A 21,681-nucleotide genomic window follows, 5' to 3' on the forward strand; every position below is an offset into this window, starting at 1 on the left:
CCCCCACTTGAAGAATTCTCCTCCGAAGAGTAAAATTATGGATATACTTTGAAAATACAATAGTATCAAGAGGTTCCGAGTTGTGTCTTTATTTGAAAACCTTCTCTAACAAATTAGATACCAATAAATGGCATCAAGTGAACAGCAAACAATCTGAGTATGTAAAATCATAAAGTACAAGTTTGGAAATTCTTTCCAACAAATGAGGTAATATTGGAGGGGACCAACAAGGTAAAATAGGAACAAGATCAAATTGCATACCATCATCAATAGTTTCAAAAGGAATAACCATCATAAGTAGAATTTGTATATGCAATTGCCCTGTCATATTACTGGTTTCTACCTGTTTCTCGGTATCACCTCTCTTTAAAATAGGTGCAGAATCTTCAATACGATTTGAAACCTCCTTCATGTCTACATCGTCACATATATTAATCCCAAAATTATCAACACCATTGCTTTCTGGCACTATTGATATAGATAAAACGTTTTTGTTGTAGTTCTAAGAAACTATTGATAAGATTAGAAGTTTCTTGGTTTTGATATGACCTTTCTCTTTCTTTCTCAACTTGATAGCAATGCCCTTCTTTTAATGTTGATCGAAAGGAATTTTGGATTTTATTAATTTTATCTCTCACAATTTCAAGACGTAAATATATGAAATACAAGTCTAATTGATAAATTAAATCATATTGGTAATGATATTAATGATGATTAATATAATTATAATGGTGATGATCAACATAATCATATTGATAATAATAATTATATCAATGACAATCAATATGATCATATTGATGATGGCAAATAGAATCATATCGACAATTAAATGAGGCCATAACATTATGATTGAATGTGATTTTTTTTTTGGTGATTGTAGACAATGGAAGGTGAATTTTTTTTTGGCTAAGAGGCTCTAATATTCTATTTGAAAAAAAGTTCTCAAGTTGCCCTCACCTAAAAGGTAAAGACCTTATTCAACAAGTTTAACTCTCAGAGAACTCAAAAGTTCCTCAGAGATCAAATATACTAAATAAGTAATAATCTAAGTGAAGTCTTCACAGTAACCTCCAAGGGCCTAAAAACCCTTCAAGGAAACCAATTGAAACTTCAGCTAGCCTGGGGTAGATAATTATTTATGAGGTGGATATTTTTTAAGGGTTCAATCAAAGGAAAAATTGAATGTGTAAATGAAGGAAAGGAAAAATGGAATAATAATCAAAGGAAGGAAGGAAGGAAATAAAATATGAAAAAAAAATAACATCAACAAGAAGGAAATATAGTAAAATGTCTTAAAATGAAGGAAAGTATAAACAAACAAGAATAATAGAAAAAAAAAAAGAATTAAGAAACGAGACAAATAGCAAGAGACTTAGAATTTATGATTAAAAACCTTACCAAGTAACTTAAAGAGCTTTAAGTTATAAACTTATCTCTCAAAACCTTTTCGTATGAGGATTTTTGGTACTAAAAATGGGTTTGGTAATAGAAACAGAATGAGAACCTTAACTCTAATGTCAATTGATGTAGAACAGGAAGGAGAAGGGAGAGAGAATATATAAAAGAGAGCAAGGGCTCAATAGAGAGAAGAGAAAACTCAGAGGAGAGGCAAAAAAACAAGAATTCTTATACAATCTAATATTCGTACAAATTAAATGAGTTGAGGTGCTATTTATAGGCCTCAACCAAACCCTAAAAATAAATGCATAAAAATTCTAAAATTAAATAAAAAGATAACAATAAATAAAAAGATAATAATATATGTTAAAAGATAACAATAATTTAAATTAAAACTAAATATGTATAATTAATGAGAGTAAAATATCTTCAATCTTTAAATATACAATATCCTTGTAATATTTTTAATTATTTCTTTTTTTATCTCTTCCCATCACAAGGTCTCTTTCCATCCCTCCAGATTCGATTTTCAACAAAAGCTAATAAGTAACTTGCCTAAGTTGAGTCAAAAAGAGCAGAGCAAGAATATGGCAGCTTGAAGATATGGATGCTGATCTTGAGTTTTCTGCTTTAATTTCTGACGCTTGAGGGATTCAAGTGCTGCCTTGCCTTACCTTTTTTTTTTTTTGGGGGGGGGGGGGGGGGTGTGTAAACTTCCAAACTTACCACTTGTTTGTCCCAATTGATACACCTATATCCTTTAATGTTTTCGTTGCTAAAAAATGATTTTCCTTCTGCAATTGTAAGTGATTATTATGTTACTGGCATCTATCATTTTAAAAGGAAGAGGAAAAAAAATAAGAAAAAAATTTAGAGACTGAACTTTATATATTTAAGTTTTAATTAAATCAATACATATGTATTTTCAATAAATTATTTAATTTGTAACAAATTTTTGTTACTAATATTATTATAATTCACATATTTTAATTTGATTAGATAAAAATATACTCCCTTTGATCCTATTTATAAGGTGAGAGGTAAAAAAATTTGGTCTTATTTATAAATCATATCTTTAAATTTTATCACAAATTTTTTTTTACCCTCCATTGAATGTTGAAAAAAGAAAATATGTTACTAAAGTATGTATATTTAATAGGGGTAAAGTTGAGAACTTATTAAATTTTAAGATAGAGTTAAATGAGTTGTAAAATTTTTCTTGATACTAGTGAAACATATTAAAAATAACTTATAAATAAAATTAAAGGAATATTAAATATATAAGTCCTGTGTCTAAAAAAAATAGTATAACAAGTACTATCTTATTAAATAGAATTAGCTATGTAAGTTACATCACTACACATTGTAGTCTATCAATAATCCAATATATTTTATAAACCAGTTAAACCATTCATCGAAAGTCCTGTTAATTTTTAACAATGTTTTTCGTTCTCTATATCTACCGCTCTTCATAAAACTTAAAACCACGTAATCAAATGCATAACAATAAAATTTTGATCAAAATACTATTATATTTCTATTGTCTTTTTAACAATTCAGTTTATAAAAAAAATTAGATTGAACCAAAATTAGAAAACAGCGCCTGAATTCTCATCAATTTGTTATTGGGTGACTAGTATTATTGGGCCGAAACGATGTGCATTCAATATTAGGCCCATGAGAAGAGAGATCAGTAACATGTTGGACGGCGCTGCAAAACTCAAATAAAAATGGGCTCCCCTCCTCGAGCTATATAGTTCGCACCTAAATTGGACCAACAACATCGGGCAGAGAGAAAACTCAAACTCAGATTTGGTGGGGTGCGCCAGGCCCGTGCAGCAGTGCAACGCATGGGCGACGCTCGAGGATCCCAATAGCAAGCTATTGTCGCGGACCCTCCCCCTTAAAAAATTAATTTAATATCATGTGGACCGATGGTCCACGTATCAGATATTAAACTGATAAGAACAGATACTACACTTGATCTTAGCCAAAAGGCCGAGAAAGGTATGCTTAACTCCTGTTGCTTTCCTTGGCTTTTATGACTGCTCAGCGCTTTGCTCGCATGACGATTTCCCGATGTGGGACTAATACTGGCTAGGTTCTAGGCTTAGACAGAACAGCAAAGAGCACGGATTGACAGAACGTGGTGTCGCTGCACAGCAACTAAGGAAAGCTGATAGGCTCAACAAGTTTTTCCTTCCGCGTCTTACTGAGTTTTGGCTTAGACTATGTTCCGAGTTTTCTCATCGGTTTATTTTCACTTAATCTGTTTCTTTCTTTCTTTTGTTCGTTCTTTGGGCAGGAAATTTGCAGCTCCTTGCTCTGAAGCATTCGGATTTTTTAGGGCCTGTTTCTTTAGACTTGTGTGTGCATATGAGGTCATCGCCATGGTATTAAACTTTTCTGCGCCACTGAATCTTGTATTGTTTTCTGGGGGATTGCAGACGTCCTTCAACAAATCTGTTAAATGACGAAATTTCTTCTAGCACAAGCCCATCAAGCACTGAGGGCAGACTGACGAAGCAGAAAAAGTAAACTAATGACTTGGAAATTGTTACTGAAACTTTGATATTGGAATTTGGAAATGCAAGTTATTTGATGTATCCGAGTATGAGTGAACATTTTAATTAAATTGAGGGGATATGGTCTATTTCTACTGCTTGAATGTTTGAACAGATGCGTACACCCTTCATATAAAGCTACTGCAAATCAGCAGAAATATGCATCCAGCCTGCACGACTACGAGTGACAAATGGCGTGATAAACTTTCAGATGAAACAAACAGCAACGTATGATCTGTCTGAATTGCTTTCCTGCGATTATCACTTTAATTATGTTTGCGCCATTTGCTTGAAATGGTCATGACTAATTAAGGTGAGTTTAGGGATACTAAACATAACTCCAATGTCTCTTTCCATCCCTCCAGATTCGATTTTCAACAAAAGCTAAATGTAACTTGCCTAAGTTGAGTCAAAAAGAACAGAGCAACAGTATGGCAGCTTGAAGATATGGATGCTGATCTTGAGTTTTCTGACGCTTGAGGGATTCAAGTGCTGCCTTACCTTACCATTTTTTTTTTGGGGGGGGGGGGTTGGGGTAAACTTCCAAACTTACTATTTGTTTGTCCCAATTGATATACCTATATCCTTTAATGTTTTCGTTGCTAAAAAACGATTTTCCTTTAGCAATTGTAAGTGATTATGTTATTGGCATCTATCATTTTAAAAGAAAGAGGAAAAAAAAAAAGAAAAAAATTTACATACTTAAGCTTATATATTTAAGATACTTATTTTTAATTAAATCAATGTGTATCTTCAATAAATTATTCATTATTTAATCTATAACAAATTCTTATTATTAATATCATTAGCATTAAAATTTACATATTTTAATTTGATTAGATAAAAATATATTAAATATATAAGTCTTGTCCCTCAAAAAAGTAATGTAACATCTTACTAAATAAAATTAGCTACATAAGTCACATCACGACATTGTGATCTATCAATAATCTAATTTTTTTTTTATAAACCAACCAAACCATTCATCGAAAGTCCTGTTAATTTTTAATAATGTTTTTCATTCTCTATCTCTATCGCTCTTCATAAAACTTAAAACCACGTGTAATCAAATTCATAACAATAAAATTTTGATCAAAATACTATTATATTTATATTTTGTCTTTTTAACAATTCAGAGTGCTAAAAAAAATTAGATTGAACCAAAATTAGAAAACAGCGCCTGAATTCTTATCAATTTGTTATTGGGTGAATAGTATTATTGGGCCGAAACGATGTGCATTCAATATTAGGCCCATAAGAAGGGAGATCAGTAACATGCTGGACGGCGCTGCAAAACTCAAAGAAAAATGGGCTCCCCTCCTCAAGCCATAAAGCTCGCACCGAAATTGGTCCAACCACAACGGGCAGAGAGAAAACTCAAACTCAGATTTGGTGGGGTGCGCCAGGCCCGTGCAGCAGTGCAACGCATGGGCGACGCTCGAGGATCCCAATAGCAAGCTATTGTCGCGGACCCTCCCCCTTAAAATATTAATTTAATATCATGTGGACCGATGGTCCACGTATCAGATATTAAACTGAGAAGAACAGATACTACACTTGATCTTAGCCAAAAGGCCGAGAAAGGTATGCTTGACTCCGCCGCTTTCCTTGGCTTTTATGAATGCTCGACGCTTTGCTCGCATGACGATTTCCCGATGTGGGACTAATACTGGCTAGGTTCTAGGCTTAGACAGAACAGCAAAGAGCAAAGAACGTGGTTGCCGCTGAAAAGCAACTAAGGAAAGCTGATAAGCTCAACAAGTTCTTCCTACTGCGTCTAACTGAGTTTTGGCTTGGATTGTATTCTGGGTTTTCTCATAGGTTTACTTTCACTTTCTTAATCTGTTTCTTTCTTTCTTTCGTTCGTTCGTTTGTGGCCAGGAAATTTTCACCTCCTTGCTGTGAAGCATTCGGATTTTATTATTTATATGGCGATTTAGGGCATGTTTCTTTAGACTTGTGTGTGCATGCGAGGTCATCGTCTTGGTATTAACTTTTCTGCAGCACTAAATCTTGTATTGTTTTGTGGGGGAATGCAGATGTCCTTCAACAAATCTGTCAGATGATGAAATTTCTTATAGCACTAGCCCTTTAAGCACTGAGGATAAAGTTGATGAAGAAAAAAAAGTAAACGAATGAATTGGAAATTGATATTGAAACTTTGATACTGGAATTTGGAAATGCATGTTATTTCATCGCCAATACATGATGTATCCATGTATGAGTGGACATTTCATAATTAAATTGAGGGGACATGGGCTATTTCTAGTTTTCTACTGCTTTCATATTTGAACAGATGTCTACACTGTACACCCAATCCATATCAAACTACTGCAAATTAGCAGATACATGCATACAGCATCTACGACCACGAGTGACAATGGCGCGACAAACTTTCAGATGAAACAAACGGCAACATATGATATGCCCGAATTGCTTTTCCTGCGATTATCATTATGGTTGCGCCATTTGCTTGAAATGATCATGACTAGTTTAGGTGAATTGGGGACACTAAACATAACTCCAATGTCTCTAGCCATCCCTCCAGACTCAATTTTCAACAAAAGCTAAAAGTAACTTGCCTGAGTTGAGTCAAAAAGAGCAGAGAAATAATATGGCAGCTTGAAGACATGGTCAAATGGATGCAGATTTTGAATTTTCGGCTTTAATTTCTGACGCTTGGGGCATTTAAGTGCTGCAGCGTATTAGTTGCTCAAATGCTTGACATGATTATAGATCTTTGCTATTGCTACCTAAACCTTTGACCCCCACCAAGACACACGGTGACAAGTTTTACTACTGCACCAAGGCTATTGCTTTAGGGATAGCCTCAATGATAAATTTCAGGACCCAAGAGATAGCTCCCTGGGGGAATGTGATGCCCATTCAAGTCGTTTCTGTAATAAAATTCAGACCATGATTGATTGGCTTGTCTTGAAGAAAGCAACCGTGTTTACATATAACTCTCACGAAATCAATATTGCTTGACAATCATTTGTATGTTTATTACGGGTTAGGTAGAAGAATGCGGATTAACTGAAGTTGCAGTGGCATCAAGGTGTTTGCAGATTCCTGTGTAATAACTGCTGAACCATTAATTCGGTGTACAACACCAGATTCTCCATTCAGCTGCCTCACATCAGCCTAGACAGTTGCTAGAAATGCGAACAACTTGATCTGAATCCTGAGACATTACATATCATTGGTTCTATCTCTAGCCTTAATGACTATTCCGTTTCATTTCATTCTAGGTTTCTTTTTGAAAGATTTACATACAAATCCGGCTTAACACAAATAATTACTCTCAGGTCCAATGTAATGTTATTCTCCTAAATTTAGCTGTCAACAAACTTAAAAATAATTAATTATATTGAGCGAGATCTTAAAGTAATTTTTTTTTTTACTCAACATGAAATAAATTACGTTTTGATCTCACTTGATTTGCATGAAAGAAAAATATTTCTTTTACATGACACAAATATAGATATTCAACATCTATTATGCATCTCATAATTACTGAATATTAATGTTAACTTCATTTTATTACATTTCATTACATTCTGTACACAAAACATACCCTTCTTGTAGCTAACTGTTACACAGAATAAGCTCTTCAAAGACGTGAGATACTGTGCATTGAAACTTACCATGTTTTAGGAAAGCATAAGCATAACGAAAAGGATTGGAATAAGATTGAGAAACGACGGAATAATTTTATCAAGCAACTTGGGACAGTAAAATTGGTTTTGAGATAAATGAGTCAATTACTCAAATCAACCTAGCGAACAAAGTTAGGCCTATTATAACGAATTTGGATATCCTGAAGTTCCTCATTTTTTTTTTTCTTTTTGGAATGAAATAGAGAGATAATAACTACTAATAATACCTAACTTCACTAGGTAAGCCCAAGAATATACTGCCCAGGAAACCTGGAGACCACGGTCCGTTTATGGAACTTTCCAAGTGCAACAAATCAATGTGATCTCTACCATCTGACCTCAAGATTCCTTCAACACAAGACGGCTCTGTAATACGCTAGGCAAATTTAGAGAACCTAACTAGAGGAATGGACAAATATGCAGAATACTGTACCACCCTGTTCAACACAAAAGAACAGAAATTATCAAGAGTTTTGGATACTTCAACGAAATTAAGGAGTATGCCCAGAGACAAGGCACAGCTCTGAGGCAAGTTAATCATCAGCGAGGAAAAAAAAAATTGATCAATTGATAACATCAAGTTTAATATTTTCATTTTTCTCATTGACTTTTAGTTCCCCCCCCCCCCCAAAAAAAAAGCAAAAACAAAAACAAAACCCCGAAACTTGTCCAGAAAAATGAAAATACTCAACTTGACCAAATCCCGTCAACCCAGAAACCTTGCATTCCCAGAAAAATTAGATAGGATATAAAAGTGAGAAGATATGGCACCTACAAAAGCAAGAATCACAGAAGTCTGAGCCTCATATATCCATTATTTCTTTCCCGGATATGACACCAGTCATGCAGTCTTCCCTACAATATAAAATGGGAGGTCTTCCATACGATGTCAGATGTATTGTAAATGCAAGAAAAACCAGATCAGAGGGCAAGACATAGCTGAGGAATCTGCCAGCTAAACTGTGAAGAAAAGAAAGCAACTTTTCAAGTTCTACTGCCTTTAGAGAACAATTGGAGCCATACATTCCTGACGCTAACTTGGAGCAATCCAGCACCAGATGCAAACTTTCTATGAAGGTCCCATTAACCACCAAACACATTGCCATCGATTTGGGTTTTGGTAGCCCTTCAGCTCTTTTCAGAGACAGGGAAGCACTTCAGTATCCACATATTCAAGATGGAATGTTTCACGAAAGCTACCTCAGGCAACTACAGGAAAGAATTCATTTGGTCCACATAATGGAAAAGAAAATAATGGAGTGGCAAGTAAAAGAACAGCAATGTTGATGATAGAAAATGACTCTGTCCCTCCTCGACTTTATACCAAACGCATCCAAACATTATCTCACGAGGAAGAGTGAGTACGAGACTTTGTTGGAATTATAGTTTGGCTTCCAGTAACCATTATTGTCGCAGAAGCTGCGTTTTGAGTTACACTCTCAGGTCTTGAGCTCCTCATAGTTTCACCTTAGTCAGGAAGCATATGCAGCTGACCCGATTGATCATAACGCACTTAATCTGGAGGGTATCGAAGTCTAACTATCTAAGATTTTACATATTTTTTGCTCCAACTTTGAAGTGTATGCTCGCTGTATCAGCCTTCTTTCTTTATTTCTCGAACTATTAGCTACATCAGTGGTGCATGATTCTAAGTTCTAATAAGAAGATGTGCTAAAAGGCAAAAGATTGACACCAGAAAAGAACAGTAGTAGGATATAAAAATGAGATAATTTTTTCTTTATTGCAAGAAACCACTTGCACAGTTTATGAACTTGCAATTAAAGCAGACGGCTTAAAACATTGACACAGTTGATGTAACAACAAATAATTTAGTACAGGCAACAGCTACACAGAATGACGGAAGCCACACTTTCATAGCACAGTAGCACCAGACATCTTACTTCGCATGGTTAATTCACAGCTGCAAAATCTGAGTTAGCCAGTTATCATAGTTCCGGCACCTTGATCGGTCATTATTTCGAGGAGTAAAGAGTGCGGTACCCGGCCGTCGATGATGCTGGCGGTTCTCACTCCCTGTGCAAGCGATCGCACACAGCAATTCACCTTGGGAATCATTCCACCGGCAACCTTGCCTTCCTCTATCATCTTCTTCACCCCCGATATATCAATCTCCTTCACCAAGCTCCTGGGGTCATCCCGGTCCCCCAGTATACCCGCAACATCGGTCAGCAATATCAATTTCTCAGCACCAAGTGCCGCAGCCAACTCTCCGGCCGCTGTGTCTGCATTGATATTATAAGCCTGACCCAGATTATCGGCAGCGACGGACGTCACCACCGGAATGTGATTGTTATCAATTAGTGGCCGGAGAACCGACGGATCAACCTGAGCAACCTCCCCGACAAATCCCAATTCAGCAGCTTTGGGACTCGGGCGAGCCGTCATTAGCCGGCCATCAATGCCCGAAAGCCCAACGGCGGTGGCCCCAGCCTTATTGATAAGCGACACCAGGGTCTTGTTCACCTTGCCGACCAAAACCATGGACACAATCTCCATAGTCTCAGCGTCCGTAACTCGGAGGCCATCACGGAAAACCGCCTGAATGTTGAGGCGGCTGAGCCAGTGGTTTATCTCCGGTCCACCGCCATGGACCAATACCGGGCGAAGACCAACACAGGAGAGAAGAACAAGGTCGTTGATGACGGATGCTTGGAGTTCGGGGGACTTCATAGCGGCTCCCCCATACTTGACGACGATAGTTTTGCCTCGAAACTTCTGGATGAAGGGGAGGGATTCGGAGAGAACATCAACGCGAAGCTGATCGGGGGTGAGTGAGCCTGAAAGAGTGGGAATTTCGACAGAGCTGGCGACGGCTTTAACGGAGAATTTGGGAAGGGAAGAGAATGAGAGATTGGGATTGGTTGGACGAGAAGTTCTGTTAGGGATTTTGGAGATCAAAGGGAATGAAGATGGAAAATTTGGAAGGGTTTTAGCTGCTAACATCATAGACAAGCGAAGTAAACAGAATGCGGCGGAGGTGCGAAAGCTTCGAACACAGACACTTCCGACTTCCGAAGCTCAGGCAAGCATGACTAAAGTTTATATATATATATATATATATATATATGACCAGCAAATTAAGTTCACTGTTTAGTCATTAAAAATATATTTATTTCAATTAGATTGGTAAAAAAATTATTAGTGTATAATTTTTCCAACCATAAGTTTAAAGATTTTTTGTTGAATAAAAAGAGATTCATGAGCCAAGAATAGATTATAAAATAAATCTTGAATCAACTGAACAACCTCTTATCATTCATCACTTTTTTTTGAAAAAATGTAATGATTGATTAAAAAAAGTGTAAATCATCAAACTTGTCAACACGTTCATAGCTAAGTAATGAATACAAAATTAGCTTTCTTATACATAAAAAACAAATACTTTTACTTCTAAGAAGAAGATTAATTGCTTTTGCACAATTAGTAAAGATTCAAATCCATCTCAAACCATTATCCCAACATAGTTCAGGCCTTATGGGATTGCAGCTTTATGATGGCTGGAGTTACCAATATTGCTATTAAATCCCATAAGCCAATTTGCATTACTATCATGAATAATATCATTGCACTTACCAACACCATTCTTGTATGAACCGTCCATGTCTAGTCGAACTTCACTTGTGTCATAGCAAAACCACTTGCTTTGATAGCTTCCTCTTCCTTTCTTATATGATGTTTTCAAGAGGTTGAGGTCTGCCTTTGCTTTGTAAAGTGTGGCAATTCCAAACCCTAAGTTCTCATCTTCCTCATCTAAGAAGGTTTTCCTGCATTTAGAGCATCAAATTTTCCAACAATCATAGCCAAAAAGCACATCTCAAGGTTCCTGTGTTGTGAACTCTCACCCAATATCCTCATTAAGGTTCCATTTAAGCCACTGCTTTTTGTTGGACGTCTTGAGTCTCGACCAATGGATAGGTTTCATTAAGCTTTGCCAATGTTCTTTTACATGTGGGCAGTCCCCGAGCATGTGAAATATGTCCTCCTTGATGATACATCCAAGAGGGCATTGATTTGACTCAAGTAATCCCGGCTTGGCTTTAGGGTTAGTAGTATGTACATGGTCATTTGCAATCAGCCAAAAGAAAACTTTTATCCTTTATGAGCCTGACCATCTCCAAATTTTGCTATAAAGAGCCTTGTTGTTGGATGTTGTACTTGCAAATAAAAAAGGAAAAATGACAGTTAAGGATCCCTTAAGGATATTAATCCTAATTAAAGATCATAAAATATAAAAATTTCAATTAAGGACAATTGGGATTTAAAAAAATGTAGATGGTCTTAAATGTCCTTGAGAAAAAAATAGTAAAATGCCCGTGCACGAGCCTCATTTCTCGCTCTGTTTCAGCTCCTCCTTCTTTCTTCTTTCATTCTTGTTCTTTATCATTCCTCAGCATGTCTATATTAGCTCCAGTGTTGTAAACGCATCATGTTAGATCTGGGATTTGCTGTCATTTATCTCTATTAGAGCTTTAAACTCTTTCCTCCTGCTTGGCTTCACCCTTCTCAAATGGTAGTGACATTGCCACTGTCAGAGAGAAGATTGATTAACAAAGCTAAAGAAATTGTTGATGAGGAGCACGCCATCGAGGGAAAGAGTACATTAATGTGAAGAAACTGCTTAGAATAAAAACTTGCAACCTAGAAATGGGGAATGTAAGATTGGCTATTCCAATAAATAAGGAAGAGAAATTCTTCCTAAAAAATAAAAATGATGTCTGTATGTATTGAAATTAGTGTAATATAATGCGGATATTTATTTCAAGTTTAAATACGTGCAAGTGTAAATGCTATCATCATGTAAGACTGCTGAAGTCACTAACATAACAAAGGAATATTGCTACTATAACTAGTAAAAACATAGAACCTCACTTGGTAATATTTTTTTTCGCAATATTTTAGACTTTGAAATGTAAATGCTATCATAACATAAAACTCACTTTTAAAATATTATAAGGCCGCTTATGAAAATACATCACTTAAGAAGTCACTAACTTCAATGAAGAATATGAACACTAATGTGACTTGTTAAATTTCACTAACCCGACTAAATTGGGATCCACTAACGTCACTTGAAAATTCACTAACTCAACTCAGAAAAATGGATGATGTATATTGTGAAAATACAAAACCCTACTTGAGAATAGATTGTTTAAGAAAAAATAACTTGTCCAAATTGGGATCTAGTAATGTTACTTGAGAATCCACTAACCTAACTTGAAAAAATGTTTAATGTCTATTGTGAAAACACGAAACCCCACTTGAGAATAGATTGTTTAACATGGACATGTATTTTGGTTTACTTAATCTTGAGTTTAACTATACTTTGTTCCTTACTAAATGGATCAGAGTCTGAAAAACTCAAAAATTTTCATGTTCCTTACTAACTATACTCTGTCACTTTTTCTTAAACAATTTATTCGTAAGTAAGGTTTCGTATTTTCACAATATACATTAGGCATTTTCTCAAGTTGGATTAGTGAATTCTCAAATGACGTTACTAGATCTTAATTTGGATAAGTCACTTTTTCTTAAACAATATATTCTCAAGTAGGGTTTTATGTTTTCACAATATATATTAACCATTTTCCTGAGTTGAGTTAGTAAAATTCCTAAGTGATGTTAGTGGATCCCAATTCAGTCGAGTTAGAGAAATTTAACAAGTCACATTAGTGTTCATATTCTTCACTGAAGTTAGTGACTTCTTAAGTGATATTTGTATTTTCATAAGCAGCCTTAGAACATTTTAATAGTGAGTTTTATGTTATGATAGTATTTACACTTCAAAGTCTAAAATACTGTGAAAAATTTCTTCTTAAGTGAGGTTTTATGTTTTCATTAGTTACAGTACCAATATTTCTATGCTACATTAATGACTTCAGCTGTCTTACGTGATAACAGCATTTACACTTGCATGCATTTAAACCTAAAATAGATATCTGCATTATATTACACTGATTTGAATACATGTAGACATCATTTTTATTTTTTAGGGAGAGTTTCTCTTCCTCATTTATTGGAATAGCCAATCCTACATTCCCTATTTTTGAGTTGCAAGTTTCTGTTCTAAGTAGTTTCTTCACAGCAGTGTACTCTTTCCCTCAATGGTGTGCTCATCATCAACAATTTCTTCAGCTTTGTTAATCAATCTTCTCTCTGATAGTGGCAATGTCACTACCATTTCAGAAAGGTGAAGCTGAGCGAGAGGAAAGAGCACGAAGTTCTAACAGAGATGAACGACAGCAAATCATAAATCTAGTATGATGTGTTCACAATACTGGAGTTAATATGGACACGCTAAGGAACGAAAAAGAACAAAAACAAAGGAGAAAGAAAGAAAGAAGAAAGAAAGAGACACTGAAACAGAGCAAGAAATGAGGCTGCGCACACGGGTATTTTGCTATTTTTTTCTCATGGGTATTTAAGACCATCTACAGTTTTTTAAATCTCAATGATCCTTAATTGGGATTTTCATATTTTATGATCCTCAATTGAGATTAATGTCCTTAGGAGGTCTTTATGTGTCATTTTTCCAATAAAAAATCATATGCAGAATGAATACTAGAGTTAGCATCATTAGAAGTTTTTCAAATAAAACAACCCTCTCCCCTCTAAACTATCGGGATAGGTTTGCAAGCGATCGTATAAATGAAAGGTACCTACATTGTCAAAGTAAGCTACAACCTACTTCTACAACCACTTGAGCTTGCAAATCCATTTTCAAATGCTAATATTTGGTTATTCCAGTGGAAACTACATTTTCCTTATAAACCCCTTCTCTTCATATGAAAGTTAGTTGACAAAGCCATTCCTACGGGAGATATTAGAAAAATTCATCATATGCTTGTCTCAATTTCCTTTTTTTTTTTTTTAAATGTGACTATGATGAAACTCTGAATTATATTTTCTGTGATTGCCTTTCTCTAAAGTCATTTGGTTTGGCTTTTTATCTATCCACTTCATTATTATCTCAAAGATTGGTTTAATTAATTGGATCCTAACTACTTCAAATCTTTAGAGAAGGTAAACTCGATATTCTAGGAGATTTTTTTTTTTTCCCTTCAACGCCTAATGGAATCTAGCACTACATGGTACTCTCAATCAATCCCCATCACAAATTATCAAGGAATTTTCAGGGCATTCCTGTTTCTTAAAGAATGCTTGCATCCGGAATTTTACAATTGACAGCAAAACAAAGGTAGTAAGCAAGGGTATTAAACCTCAGCATGTTTCACCTCTTACTTACATTGAGCCAGTATCAAATCATCTTATTACAAGATGCATCACATATGGATCGTGGAAAATTCAAATAACAAATATGAAAAAACAATGACTTACAGTAAGCTTCTATCATTCTCAACAGTGAAAAGTTATGTAAAATTATGATATGAATTTCCAATCAAATAGACCCTCAATACTTCAGTACCTTGCATGTCCGCGTTCGATCCTTTTTTGGATCCAAAATTTCACGGGCGTTTCTCAACAATCGGGTTATCAGTTTCGAGATTTTAAGATCTTCCATCATCAAGGTGCTTTTAGTTTATTCCATTCACAGGCATTCCCAACAACTTCTCACTAGATATTTTCCAACCACTCAAGTGTTTTGATTTTATTTCTTTGCACAAGCAAAAGACTCAGTAGCCTGCTGAACTTTTATTATTAATATTATCATTTGACCTTCTTCTTAAAAAAAGATTGTAAGTTTAAATAAATATTTTTCCTTTCCATGAATTTTTTTCTCTCTTTTTATGTTATCACTGAGTCTCTTTTTTAACCATGATGATAATACTATCACCGAGTCTCAATTCATGTATTTTAATATTTTTTAGGCTACAATGTATTTTAATATATTGAAACTCATTTGTATAAATATACTCATAAATTATGATAGAAAATAAAATATCTCAAATAAGAAGTTATATAATTTAAAATATGTAATATATTATGTCATTTTTTAAAAAAATGGTAAATTACACTAGCTAATATATATAAAAATAAACATTAATAGATAAACATAAATATGAATACGTTATACATCGACTGAATATTTGATTAATTTAGTCACCTATATAAATTTAATATTTGAATTTAAGTTTTTTTTATTTTTTTAATTATCGAGGTCTAAAATGCTGTGCGCTCTTTTATTTTCAATTTCCTAGTTTATTGAGTCTGTATGTTATGTTTCTGCTTGTAGTTTCTGTTCAATCGAGTCTGTAAGTTGCTTTTCCGTTTGTTGCTTCTTTTTATGTTTGTTCAGTTGGGGCCCTTAGGAGTTTTCCTAGGGGTCCTTTAGGCTTGTGTTTGTGATCTCCGTGTTTTAAATGATATTTGATAGCAATATAAAATTCTTTAACATTAGTACACACGCGTAGTTTTTAACTTTTTATTGACCAATACCGTTAGAGCTTAAGGATGAGCGGTGAAAATCGTATTATAATATAATGATATCCTTCAAGAAAATTCCAAAACATTCTGTACAAGCAAAAACATATCTTTCTTTCTTTCTTTCTTTGACTTAAAAGATCAAATATCACAAAGAAAGCAACTAAGTAATAATTACAAGATCTAGCAGATTAGGATTAGTAAATTGCCCAAGGAGACTATTCCATTTTCCCAACTTTACTAAAGGCAAGATTTCTCCCATATTAAACCTGAAGAAGTGCAGCAACTTCTGAATGTCGTGCAAGAAGACTCTCAAAGTTTGCAAACAAACATACCATTCTCGTAACTGACTATCACACAGAATAGGCTCTTCAAAGATGCGATATACTGTGCTTTGAAACTTCCAACATTGTTAGGACAGCACGAGCATCATGAAAAGGGTTGGAAAAAGACTTACAAACGATGGCATGATTCTATTAACTTGGGGTGATACAATAGGGTTTTAAGATAAATGAGTCGATTCAACCCAGCTCACACCCTCAAGAAAACCCAAGTGAGCTAAGCTCATGAAAGTTGAGGGCTGGGATTTACTAACAGGAGCTTGTTTGTATAAGCAGCCTTTTCCAATCTGACTCTTTTAAGTTCGAGCCTGTCAAGGGCTCGTCTCTTTTCCTGCCACTTTTGATCTTTTTTTTTTTGGCCCGGGGGGGGGGGTGATATGAAGTAGAGTCCATCAATACGCCTTCCTCTCTTGGTAGGTTCAAGAATATACTGCAATTCTACACAGAAAAGCCTGGAAGCCATAGTCCAATGATAGAGCTTGCCAAAACCCAAGGTATCAAATCAATGCGATCTTTACTATATGGCCTCAAGATATCCATAACATAAGACGGCTTTGTTTGGCTTCCGTGAAAGAAATAGCATTTCGCATATTACAAATGAAGCAGCTTGACATGCTTGCAAAATTTAGAGAATCTAATTACAGGAATGGACAAATATACAGAACACCGTACTGTAGCATCATATCCAACAACAAATGGACAGGAAAAAATCCAAGTTTTAAAGATTTTAACGAAATTAAGAAGCATATGCCTGAAGACAAGGGACAGCCTGGAAGCAAGTCAGTCATCAGGAATCCAAGAAACTTAACTAAGTGATAAGATATATTTTAATATTTTCATCTCTACGGATGAGTTTTAGTTCTCACCCAAAAAATAATCCTAAAACTCATCCAGGAAAGTGGAGATATTAAACATGACCAAATTCCGTCAGCCAAGATACCTTGCATTCCCAGAAAAGTTAGATAGATATGAAAATGAGAAGACAAGACACCTACCATAGCAAGAATTACAGAAGTCTGAGACTCATGTATCCATGATGTCTTTCCCAAATATGATACCATTCATGCAGTCTTCTCTACAATATAAATTGGTGGGTCTTCCATATGATGTACAATGCATTGCAAATCGGAAAAACCAGGTCAGAGGACAAGGAATGGCTGAGGAACCTGCCAACTAAACTGTGAAGAAAAGAAGGAGGTTTCAAGTCTTGTTGCCTTTGAAGCAACAATTGCAGCCATCCACAACCTAAACACTAATTTGGAGCAATCCAGCCCCACATGCAAAATTTCCACAAGGATCCCACTAACCACCAGACGTATTGCTATTGCTTTGTGGTTTGGTAGCTCTACAGCTCTTTTCAGAGACAAGAAAGCACTTTAGTTTCCAAATGTTCAAGATGGAATGTGTCACTAAAGCTACCTCAGGTATCTACAGGAAAAATCACATTGGGTACACATAATGGAAAGAAAAGAAAAACGGCATTGTTGATGATAGATAATGACTCTGTACCTTTACTTTGTACCAAACGCATCAAGACATTATCTCAAGAGGAAGAGTGAGTGAAAGACTTTCTTGAAAATATTGTATTCAATTGGTTTTACAAAAATATAGGAGGAAGGGGGAACACAGAGTTTCGGGTATTTCACCTTAATACATGCATTATAGCCAGCAATAGAACCAATTGGTCTAACGATGTATTTGAAGTTAGCGCTGATTTTAGAATCACACAAACTGTATGATTAGGGGGAAATGGAAAGTTGCTGGAATAGGCTTTTCTGATTAAGCATAGAAATTGTTCGAGATTGAAACTGGCTAGGCAAGTAGATGGTTACTAGTAAGCAGCAATGGCAAATTTCAATGACAACCACTAAGCAGAAAAAGAAGCAAAATCTAAGCCAGATCAAGAACAATATCTATGCTTGAATTAAATAAGGAGGCCACTTTATATTAACAGCCACATCAAAGCTGTTACAGGAGACTAATAATCCAGCACAGCACATCTCAATTTTCTCTCTGCTTGCTTAAATTCTATCAAAAGAATGACAAATTTTAAGAAGGCACTCTCTTCATCCGCTGTATCCACAAATACTAGGATATAGGAGACTTGATTGCCTTTTACGAAAAGGCCACCTCTCCTCATTCACTTAACAACAACAATCTCCAGTACTACACTAGCTATTAATGTTAGATGGCCATGTCAACTTCAATCAATCAAACTACCATCGGATTCTGAACTCGGCTATTTATTTTTAATGGTTATCCCAAGTTCACCTGCAATAATGACTGTAGTGGCCATGTCCAGAAACATTCCATGCTCCACAACGCCAGCAAGCTGCAGAATTGCATCGCTGGCAACCTTCAGATCCCCAATACTCTTCTTAAAGTACAAGTCTACTATGTAATTTCCATTGTCAGTTACAAATGGTTCATCTTTCTCTCCAATAGTCCTCAACTTGGCAACACAACCTGACTCCTCAAACAATTTTTGCAGCCTGGCAGCAGTGAATTTCCAACAAAAGGGTATAATCTCAACAGGCATAGCTAGTCCACTACCTCCCACATACTTCACCAACTTGGACTCATCCACAATCACAATGAACTTCTTACAAGCACCCTCTACCATTTTCTCTCTAAGAAGCGACCCACCTCGCCCTTTCACTAGGTTCAAAAACGGATCGACCTCATCTGCACCGTCAATCGCTAGATCCAAGGTTGGGTGTGAATCGAGATCTGACAACGGAATCCCCAACGAAACCGCCTGCTCGTGGGTCTTCTTCGACGTGGGTATTCCTATAATGTTCTTGAGCTTGCCTTGACGCAAAAGTTCGCCGATTCGGTCCACTGCGTGCTTCGCCGTGGACCCAGTTCCCAAACCCAGAACCATGCCGGATTCGACGTACTCCACGGCTTTGTAGGCGGCGATTTTCTTCAAATCGTCCTGCGTTAAAATCACAGGAGGAGGAGATAGGGACGACGATGGTGACGAAGGCACCAAAAGACCCGCCTCCATCGCTGCTTTCTCAGACGAAATGAAATGGGGATAAGGAATAGCCATCTTTCTAGCCCCTTCAGAGAATTAAATAAGAATCAAAGGGCAAAACTTTCAAAATCCAGAAACCGAATCAGCCAATAAAACTTGAGATGGAATCAAACCAAGGCAATAACGTATAGGATAAAGCAGCAGATTCAAGAATTCAATGGTGGGTTTAAAAGAGAACGAAAGAAAAAACAAAACCCAGATAACAGAAAAAGTGCAAAGTTATTGATATCAGGAAAGAAAAAATCTAGGAGATATGGCGGAAGAAGGGGCTAGGATAATGGCTTCATTTCATGATAATAGAAAATGTGTGGTAATGAAAGAGGAAAAAGGACGATAGGGTTAGAGTGGAGTGGTGGCGGGTTTGCCAGGTGCGGGGTTGGCCTTATATAGGGAAGGGAAGAGGGATTTGGGATGGTGGAAGATAAGAAATAAAGTTGGTTTGGTTGGACTCGAAGACCACATCGAAGATGATTGGCTCATTTCGCGTGGTGGACTGGGAAGGGGAGATTCGGCGAAAGAACAAGATCCCACAGCTGCCCGACGTTAATGTCAATTAATACCTTTATTAATTTAAAATCCAAAATTAATATTATCAATGTTCCTTTTTGGCTAACAATTTTTTCAAAGTTCAAGTATTCAACAGTACACGTAATAAATTTAATTTTAACTGATTAGTGATTGGTGCTACTCCCTCACAAATTACTCCCTCCATTTTTATTTATAGTATCTATTATTTTTATTTATTTTTTATATAAATACAATCACTTATTTTAATAAATATTTATTATATATTTTCTAAAACATCTCTTATAATTTAAATTAATAAAAAATAATGAATGTATGCTTATACTAATTAACATAAAATATTTAATTTAACTTTTTTATTTTCATACATTATTATGATTAATCAATTTTTTTAAACTGTGTGATATAATTTTTTTCTGTTATATATAAAAACGAAAGGAGAACAACATAATGAACAAAGGATTAAATTGTCATTAAAAAAAGTGTCCATAATTAATACTTAATTATGCTTTAAATATGGTTATTTACAAATTAAAATAAGAAAATACCTATTGGTAATATAAGAATATATTTTATTTAGAGAAATATAATTTTTTATTCTTAAACTTGCTTGTAATCCTTGGTTTAGTTCTTGAACTATAGTTTGTTACAATATATAGTTTATTGAAGTAAAGAATTACTCCTTTTATTAAAAAATACAAATCATTTTAAGTTTGTCCATGTGTAATTAATAGGGTTTTCCCAAAAACATCTTTTAATTAAGGGTGTAATTAAAATTTTCTAATTGAAATATCATATTAAATAAAGATATATATGAAAAAAGTATAATTTAAAGTCAGTTAACTAATAGCCTATTTGATTTTTATTTTTATTTTTTTAAAAAATTGTTTTGCAATGCATTTTTTGAAATTATTTTCCAAAACAAAACAAAAGGAAAATTTACTTGGTTGTACTAATTTAAAAATAATTTTAAAAGTAAAAAATCAATCGATAATGTAGTCACCAATTGTTAATAATGATGGCTTATAATAATTATTGATTAAGGTAACTATAGTTTTTAATAATTAAATGTAATGTATTTTGAAAATAAAAAAATAAATTTTAAATATTTCTATTTTTTTAGAACAAAAAATGAGAACAATTTTGAAAATAGTTAAATTAAAAAAACTCATCCAAACAAGTTTTTTTATTTTTTCTTTGTTTTTGAAAATAAAAAACTGTTTTGAAAATTACAAAACCCAAACAGATTGTAACTCATGGAAGGTGTAACTGGATTAAAAAAAAAAAAGCCTTATAATATTGAGCATAGAGAGTATAATAATATTTGAGTTATTTGAGTAAAAAATTATAAAAATTAAGTTAAACATTAAAAAACTACCAAAACTATTTTGAGGATTGAACTATCCTGGAGTTGAAAAACAGAATTAATAATATTTTTTATTTTCAATTAATAATAAGAATAATAAGTAATATATATAGATATTATTTTTGTTTAAAAATATACGGCATTTTTAACAGAATCTCACCCTCAATAAAGTAGTTACTTATTTTTAAACTAATTTATATTTTCATATTTACCCCTATTAAATACCTTACGATAAATATGAAGTCATTTATTAATAGAGTCACTTTTAAAAAAAAGACAATGATTACATCTCAAAAAACTAAAAACGTCTTACTTTTTTAAACATCCAACTCCTCAAAAAATATCATATATTTTTTAATAGAAGGAGTATATATTTTGCATTTTCTAC

The 21,681-nt window shown here is 34.6% G+C and overlaps 2 protein-coding genes and 2 non-coding genes across 4 annotated transcripts; all 4 read right to left on the reverse strand.

The window, feature by feature from the left end:
- Positions 1-3,213: 3,213 nt before the first annotated feature.
- LOC129284686 (U2 spliceosomal RNA) lies at positions 3,214-3,409 on the reverse strand. Its single transcript, XR_008586930.1, has one exon. It is a non-coding gene; the product is annotated as a U2 spliceosomal RNA (small nuclear RNA).
- Positions 3,410-5,354: 1,945 nt separating this feature from the next.
- LOC129284709 (U2 spliceosomal RNA) lies at positions 5,355-5,550 on the reverse strand. The gene has a single exon (XR_008586950.1). It is a non-coding gene; the product is annotated as a U2 spliceosomal RNA (small nuclear RNA).
- Positions 5,551-9,343: 3,793 nt separating this feature from the next.
- LOC129321180 (acetylglutamate kinase, chloroplastic-like) lies at positions 9,344-10,658 on the reverse strand. Its single transcript, XM_054966863.1, has one exon. It carries the CDS (start codon positions 10,586-10,588, stop codon positions 9,557-9,559), a length of 1,032 nt encoding a protein of 343 aa, XP_054822838.1. The 5' UTR covers positions 10,589-10,658; the 3' UTR covers positions 9,344-9,556.
- A 7,532-nt stretch (positions 10,659-18,190) lies between these two features.
- LOC129321600 (probable ribose-5-phosphate isomerase 2) lies at positions 18,191-19,746 on the reverse strand. Its single transcript, XM_054967434.1, has one exon. The coding sequence runs from the start codon at positions 19,415-19,417 to the stop codon at positions 18,602-18,604; it is 816 nt and encodes a 271-aa protein (XP_054823409.1). The 5' UTR covers positions 19,418-19,746; the 3' UTR covers positions 18,191-18,601.
- Positions 19,747-21,681: the final 1,935 nt, after the last annotated feature.

The sequence above is a fragment of the Prosopis cineraria genome, unplaced genomic scaffold (assembly GCF_029017545.1).
Source record: "Prosopis cineraria cultivar Desert tree isolate PC_DT_omini unplaced genomic scaffold, ASM2901754v1 PC10, whole genome shotgun sequence".
Classification (NCBI taxonomy): Eukaryota; Viridiplantae; Streptophyta; class Magnoliopsida; order Fabales; family Fabaceae; genus Prosopis; species Prosopis cineraria.

Bases quoted from the DNA above. Each gene is read 5' to 3' on its own strand.
- LOC129321180 (XM_054966863.1), bottom strand. From the start codon at position 10,588: ATGATGTTAGCAGCTAAAACCCTTCCAAATTTTCCATCTTCATTCCCT.
- LOC129321600 (XM_054967434.1), bottom strand. From the start codon at position 19,417: ATGGCTATTCCTTATCCCCATTTCATTTCGTCTGAGAAAGCAGCGATG.